The sequence below is a fragment of the Pyrus communis genome, chromosome 1, assembly GCF_041283825.1.
Source record: "Pyrus communis isolate YQ-2024b chromosome 1, ASM4128382v1, whole genome shotgun sequence".
NCBI classification, from domain to species: domain Eukaryota; kingdom Viridiplantae; phylum Streptophyta; class Magnoliopsida; order Rosales; family Rosaceae; genus Pyrus; species Pyrus communis.
In genome coordinates, this window is record NC_142565.1 from 14339560 (window position 1) to 14347677 (window position 8118).

General features: G+C 40.7%; 1 protein-coding gene across 2 annotated transcripts; it reads left to right on the plus strand.

Annotated features, from left to right (window-relative positions):
* Positions 1–2416: 2416 nt before the first annotated feature.
* GRF8 (general regulatory factor 8) lies at positions 2417–7275 on the plus strand. 2 transcript variants are annotated; one of them, XM_068460526.2, is made up of 4 exons: positions 2417–3113; positions 3229–3351; positions 6435–6551; positions 7031–7275. In XM_068460526.2, exons 1-4 carry the CDS (start codon positions 2613–2615, stop codon positions 7049–7051), a joined length of 762 nt encoding a protein of 253 aa, XP_068316627.1. In that variant the 5' UTR covers positions 2417–2612; the 3' UTR covers positions 7052–7275. The 2 variants fall into 2 exon arrangements, with proteins under 2 accessions (XP_068316627.1, XP_068316628.1); XM_068460527.2 differs by having other exon boundaries at positions 2515–3113; positions 7028–7275.
* Positions 7276–8118: the final 843 nt, after the last annotated feature.

The following is an 8118-nucleotide window of genomic DNA, read 5'->3' on the forward strand; positions in this document are numbered from 1 at the left end:
CAATAGACTTGCTGTAGAAAAAGAGCTAGAGGGGTGAATTGAAGTAGCGATAGTCCACTCAATCGCTATATGGTAGGCAGATTTAATGGAAAATTTTCCACATTGCTCGTGGTGCCAAATTAAGCGGTCATCCAAGTTGCAAATGTTTAGTGGAATGCCTTAGATCAAATTAGCTTCTTCTGCAGAGAAAAGATAAGAAAGAAAATTAGATTTCCACGAGTGCGAGCTACGGTCAATGAGGTTTGCCACCCAATAGATGGTGCAAAGATCCAGCTTAAAAGATATCAGACGGAGAAAATGTGGAAGGGGAACCCAGGAATCCGCCCAGATGCGCATTGATGCCCTAATCCCAATCAACCATCTAGCATCATGATTAATAGTTCCATGGGTAGCACAGATAATGCGCCAGATAAAAGAGCAATTGGGTTTGATCACCGCATCCTTGAACTGACACGCGAGGAAGTATTTGGCTTTGAGGATTTGGGCCACCAAAGTATACAGCTTAGAGATCAACCTCCATGCCTGTTTTGCTAGCAAAGCCAAATTGAAGGCATAAAAATTTTGCAAGCCCAAACCACCTTTGGACTTAGGATGATAGAGTCTCTCCTACAAGAGCCAATGAATTTTGTTATCTCTATCAGTGTCGTCCACTAGAAGGTTGCAATTAGGTGGTTTAAATCGTCATAGAAGTACTTGGGGAGTAGGAAGGAACTCATAAGGCAGAGAGGAATAGCTTGGGCCACTGATTTGATGAGAAGTTCCTTGCCCGCCGAACTTAATAGCTTACATTTCCACCCTTGTAGATGTTTCCACAACCTTTCCTTAATATATCCAAAGCACACACTCTGATTTTGACCAACAACGGTAGGTAGTGCCAAGTAACATTCATGTTTTGAGACCCCTAGCACAAAAGCCATTCGAGCTTTGTCTAGCCCCTTCACATTTCAGTTGAAGCAGATCTTACTCTTAGGAAGGTTAATCTTTTGGCACAAAGCAAGTTCAAAGGCCTGTAAGATACGTGAGATTTGGTTACAAGTTTGAACCGAAGCACAAGAGAAGATAAAGCAGTTGTCCGCAAATAAAAGGTGATATACAGATGGCACACCATTCTTGATTGAAACACCCTGAATCAGACCAGCCTATTCTCTGTCTGCAAGCAAAGTTGAGAAGCCTTCAGCGCATATGAGAAAGAGGTAAGGGGATAGTAGGTCACCCTGTCGAAGACACCTCGAAGGCAACAATTATTCCCTAGGGGCCCATTTACCAAGAAGGAGAAAGAGACTGATGACACCATTGTCATAATCAGATTGACCCATGCATAAGGAAAGCCGAGCTTCAACATAACATGCTGCAAATTACGGTCATATGCTTTGCTCATATCAAGTTTGAGTGAGAGCAAGCTTGTTTGCCCCTCCTACGATTGAAAAGGAAGTTGGCAATCTCTGAGGCAATAATGGAGTTGTCCGAAATATTACGACCAAGAACAAACATTGACTGTTGTGGAGAGATAATTCTCAGGAGAATAAACTTCATTCAGTTAGCAATAACCTTGGAGATAATCTTGTAAATAACATTACAAAGACTAATCGAACGAAGTTGAGTCATGTCCTTAACATTCTTCACCTTTGGGATTAAGCAGACATGCGTGAAATTGATCTGCTTCAGGAATTTTCAAGAGGAAAGGAAAGACAGAAATTCACCAACTACCTCCGAGCCAACAATTTCCCAATACTTCTGGGAAAAAAAAAAAATGGAGGGGGGAAGGAGGCCATTCAGACCCGGTGCAGTGCTGGTCTTCATGTCGGAAACAACCGCCTTAATTTCTCAGAGAAGTCAAGATTTAGAAAAGTACACATCTCATAGTTCAGTTTTGGTTGAATAGCCTCAATCACCTCCTCATCACCCCAATTGTATTCCGAAGTGAAGAGGTCCTTAGAGTAGTTCAGGACAACCGACTCGAAGTGTAGATAATATCGTTTGTTCAAAAAAAAAAAAAAATCAGCAATTGTATTAGATTGGTGTAAGGAGTATGTGAAATTTTTTTTGTTTTTGTTTTCTTTTAATGTGATTGTTACAGTGCCACGTTTTTACATCTCCGAATATGGACTGACGTGCGCATGTTGGATAGGAACCAAACGAAAGCAACAGAAACCTGTAACGAAAGGCCGTTGGATAGGAACCAAACGAAAGCAACAGAAACCTGTAACGAAAGGCCATTGGGCTTTTTGTGGATTGAAAATACAACGACCTGGCCTCCCGGCCCAAGCCAGCCATCGCCGAAATTGACCTTTTTCCAGATCCAAATTTGTTCCCACGTTCTATCCTGTTCCCATAATTATGGTCCAATCGGATAACCACAAACCACTCCTACGCCCAAGACAACGCTACTCGCTACACCCGTCGTCCAAACGACGATGTTTGGTGTCCCAAACGATCCCCATGAGCGAGTATGAAACAATTTCATACTCTCAGTCGTAGGCCAAGCCCCAGCAGTAAACGTACCTTTTTCGACCAAAGTTGTTCAAAATCAAACGAATCTCAACCCCTCTCGCTCTCCGGTCGCACTCACCTCTTCCTCCTCTCTCCAACTCTATCACTCCTCAGCTCCTCCAATGGCTTCCGCCGTCCCAGAAAACCTCAGCCGCGAGCAGTACGTGTACCTGGCGAAGCTCGCCGAGCAGGCCGAGCGCTACGAGGAGATGGTGAGCTTCATGGAGAAGCTCGTGGTGAGCTCCACCGCCGCCGGGACCGAGCTGACGGTGGAAGAGCGCAATCTGCTCAGCGTCGCCTACAAGAATGTCATCGGCTCGCTCCGCGCGGCCTGGCGCATAATCTCGTCGATCGAGCAGAAGGAGGAAAGCCGTCGCAACGAGGAGCACGTGGCGCTCGTCAAGCAGTACAGATCCAAGGTGGAGACTGAGCTCTCCGCCATCTGCGCTGGAATCCTGGAGCTCCTGCAATCGCACCTTGTTCCTTCGGCGACCACAGGAGAGTCCAAGGTCTTCTACTTGAAGATGAAGGGCGATTATCATCGATACCTCGCCGAGTTCAAAAATGGCGACGAGAGGAAGACTGCCGCCGAGGACACCATGGTTGCATACAAGGCTGCTCAGGTACTTGATTTAGCTTTCTCTGTTTTCGCGTTTTCGAAATTCAGTTAATTATCATTTTAATTTTGCTTAATTAGATTCGATTCGATTCAATTTGATTTGTAATTTTGTATTTAAGGATATTGCGGCGAGTGATTTGGCGCCCACGCATCCAATAAGGTTGGGGCTGGCGCTCAACTTTTCGGTGTTTTACTACGAGATCCTCAACTCCTCGGAGAAAGCTTGTAGCATGGCTAAACAGGTTTGGACTGGTTGCGAAATTCTTCATTTTATTGATTTAAGAACTTGTAATTCTTTGTTTGTTTTTCATTTTGTAATACTTGATCATATATGGATGAAAGAGGAAACACTGAGGATGTTGAATTCGAGAATGCGCGTGAAAAAAGTCAATTGCTTTTACCTGTCTAGTTATTTGTTTGTTTGGAATTAAGGCACCTTCGTATGCATGGAGTCGAATAAGTATTGGAAGATGTAAGCTAAAATAGTTTTGTGTACAGTAAGAGTCTTTCAGTTATTCTGAGGAAACAATTTAGGTAGTTGTATTTTGCTCCATGAGTGCTACAACTGTATGCTTTTCTGGACAGAGGTCACCAGGCATTATCATCGTAAAACCATTACTTCTTTCCGTATTTTGGATCTTAGCCGCCAAATTTTTACATTTTTATTTAAAAAGGAGAAGGATGTTTCTTTTGATTGGATAAATCTTTAGCAGTGGTTTATAACGCTCCAACCTCTCCTCCTCCATGCCCTTGAATTTCAAAAATTTTGTCAATCTTTTTGTTTTCCACATCCCCATATTTCGGCAACAATCAATTATTTTATTTTATCCTTTTTCTTTCCGGCTATTTTTGGGCTGGGAGACCACCATGATATTTTCTTTTTGATTTGATATAATTGAATATGAATAACCTATCACCAACATCTCCCAAATTTCCTCTACGTTGCCAGTTTATCACGCATCAGTCTGAAATAAGCACAAACACCAGTACGAATGAAATGGAGGAGTTTCGAACCGCTCCCACCACTTAGTTACTCTTTGAACACCTCTCTCAACCGTCCTCATGCGCATTTGTGTCATTTATGTTAAGTGTATTTGTTGTCAAAGAAATAGGCTAGCTGATGAGTATGCTAGCTGACCAATTTGTGGCTTGCGACACATAAATGATTGTTAATCTAGACACATATTCTTTTGTACTTATAAACTGCTATCCGCATGCATATTACCACAAAAGTCTTATAAATTGTTATTGTGGTGTATTTGATCAAATTTCAATAATCGGTAAACATTTTCTGAGGGTACTTGTCCGCACGCCATTGTATTCACTTGAACTCACTATACAATTTAGTTCCTCCTATTTTTTTGTCCATACAGTTTCATTGAAAGTTTCCATTTTGTTCTAACAATTTCCATTGTTTCTCTTGAATTCTTATTGGTATCTATAATCGACGTCTCCAATGAAAGTTGCATGTTTTGGACCTTCGATATTTTCGTTGGGGACAAGGTCTTAAATATTTTAATGGCAAAATAAATTTTTTTTTAAGACCTTCTCCTCGTCAGTATTTGGGGATTCTGGCATGTATTGGGTGGAAAGACATATTGCATTACATCACACATGCTTGGATAAGGCACCATAAATTAGCATTTATAATTTGGTATAAATTAACTCAACTTCTTGTGAGAAGCAGTATGACATTAGCGCATCAAGACAGGCTACGATTTGGTTGTGATTCTTTATAGTATCTTCAGCAATTGCTGCCTTCAACATAGTATGATTATTACTTTGGTGACGTGAAAAGTACGTCTTTGTATGCTATACGCTAATGGTAGTTTTGGTAGAGCTAGTGGCAGGAAAGAACTTTGACTATCTTGTTCCAAGGGGTGTCTGATTAAATTTATTCATCAAGAGAATTTCTCTTTTCCCCTTGGGTTTCTTTTGCTTGCATTTTCAGATAGATGGTTGGGAATTATGTGTCCATACGTGGGAAGAAGGGAAAATGTTAACTAGGGGAACTATAACGAGACCAACCAGCTAGGAAAGAAGCTAAGCTTGGCACCAGTTAGCAAGACAAACCAAAAGCAGGAGACAGAGATTGAATTGACTAGGAATAGAATAATTATGCAGCAATATCACTTTTCCTCAATACCCTATGTGTGCTCTTCTATGTGACATACATGCAAAACATAATTTATCGCATGGACTTTACAGTATGTCAATATGGTAAATGCTTTGCGGTGTTCCTAAACATTAGAAATTGGAATTCTGCATCCTTATGTCTGAGTGCGAGGGGGTTTCATCTCAGTTGAGGTATATTCTAGTTATAAGAAAGCAAAAGAGTCAAAGAGCTAATTAATAGTTTTAGAACTTTAGAGTGTAAGTACAAGAGCTAAGCCAAGTACATGTTGGCATCAACTAAAAGACAACTTAGGAGGCTACCCAATAATTCCCCCCAAACTATAATGGTCTAGAGAGTGAGTTTAGAATGTAAAAGTGCCTAAAGGTGCTTATGAAGCCCTTAGGTCGGAGCAACAAGGCCAACCCAATGACCGCCACAGAGTGCATGCTTGCACATGAAATGATAATCAAGTTCAATGGGCTTGGTCCGAGTTTGGAAAACAGGACCTGGAACCATCTTCCCGGCATTGAGATTGTCAAACTGGAGCTAATGAGAAGGTTGGAAATCCAAACAATCCCGGCACAAGTTTGGAAGTGAGTAGTGCACTTGAACAAGAGACGGTAGGCTCTTTTTTGGCACTACAGATAATCAGGTTGGAATCCAAAAAAACATAGAAACCAGAAGTTGCAAACTGAGACAACCAAGCCCAATGAACATTAGAGAAAAAGGCTAATAGTACATCCAAAGTTGCTTGAGACATTGTAGAATGTGGCTTTAGCCACGAGATGTGGGATCCATACACTCACAGATTGGGCAGCATGATGAACTGCATACTAGGATGATGAACAAGCATAGATTTTGTTTGTTAAACTCTCTAATACTGTTTTAAAGTTTTGATTTGTTTTTAGTTACTTGTATTCATTTCAATTAGGTTGCATATACTAGTTATAGGAATGTGTAATGGCCGAATTAATAGTTAGATGGAAAAATACAGATTAATTAAAAATTACAGGAAAGTGTAAAGATGTACTTTATAATAAACTAAAGCCGAAATGCATTTTTGGCATTTACGCTGAGAAGGCTGCACCTCGTTTTTTGTTTTGTCATTTGTACTTTGGTAACTCTTTATACTGGAGGGTGATTCAACATATCAGCTCTGAATAACATGAAAATCTGTATATTTTTTAAAATACCTTTTATTATATGCAGGCTTTTGAGGAAGCTATTGCTGAACTTGATACACTGGGAGAGGAATCGTACAAGGATAGCACTTTGATTATGCAACTGCTGAGGGACAACCTCACTCTCTGGACTTCAGATTTGCAGGTCAGTGCTACTTTTAGATGAAATATTAAGCAACTTCAGCGCGATTTGTGTGGAGGGGGATGCGCACAACGAACATTATTTTTCTGTAGCACTTAATAATTTGGCCTATAACTTTATTGTTGAATGAAAAATTGTTAAGAAGAAGAAGGTAGAGCATCATCAGATTATGTTAAATCTCTCTTGAAACCGCAAAATCAAATGTAGAATATCATGATATAAGGTTTGAATTTTGATGCATAAAGTACAATGTAAATATGTTTTTAACGTGCTATTTAAATAAGAACTAAAAAAAGGTTTGCTTCCAATGCAAGCATGCTGTCCTTTAGTTTGCGATTTTAGTAATCGGGTGTGATACAAACCCAGCGATCTTAAGGTTTTGTTCTAGCTTTCCAAGCCTGAAATATTTATTTGATTCTTAGTGTATGTTGATAGTTCCGTTTTTTTTCTTTCTAAATATAATTTTGTTGGGATTCAAGCAGGAGCAGATGGACGAGGCTTAAGCACGGGATTGTTATGCTCCTTGAGGGAGGTGGGCTTGAATGTCATAAATATTCTGTAATCTGCAGACAACTCTATTTACATTGATGTCCTTATGTGCATACCATGTGCTCATGTTGACCTGTTTCCTTCTAATTTGTTTGGCTTGGTAATGAGAGTAGTATATGATGATTCCTGGTACCTTTATTTTTGGCTTGATTAATGATTCCTGGTATTTTTGTGCTCAGATTTTTCGTATATGGTCCTTTGAAATCTGTCACTTTTTATAATTCTCTGAAATCCAAATTGACGACACCCCCTTAGTTGCCTCATTTCGAAGGTGTAAAGTCGTGTCAACCTTGTATTTTTTGCCCTTTGCCCCCTCTTTCGTGGAGCCTGAAAATGCTTCTCATCAACCTGATGAAGCTGCTTGTTGGATTCAATTTAGGATGTTTTTCATTTAAGAAATGGGTTTGTGTGCTGAGGAGAGTTTAGTCATCTCCTAATTTGTTGCTAATCATTTCATTTCAACAATATTTACTTGCCACTTGGTATTACGGTTTAAGTTTGTGTGGGAGGTGGTTGTTTGGATCTCCCTAGTTCGAGACACTAATTTTTAATGACCAACACGTGGGTTAGCCTAAAATTCTACCCTCTATATATCGTTATAAACAATCTGAATATTTATCTTAGGCGAAGTAGGAGAAACTCCTGGGTGTGGAATTCCCGGCCGTGTTGCTGCCCAAGTTCGTGCACAAAGGTATCGTTTGGTATGTGGGACGGGACGGAATAGAGTGGGACAAGGCGTTTCGTTCCACGTTTGGTGCGCCTAAAACGGGTGGAATGAGCTGTTCCACGGGACGAGTTTTGAGTGAATTTTCGTTCCACCTCACCCCCATGGAACGACTCGTTCCACATCCGTGGAACACAAAATTATAATCTCTCCGTCTCCTTCTTCTTCCTCCTTGTTTCCATCCGAGGGCATCTTTGCTCCAGCTCTGTTCTGTTCTGTCTTGTCTCGTTCTGTCCCATTCCGTTCCGTTCCGTCTTGTCTGCATACCAAACGATACCAAAACACCATCCTGTCGCA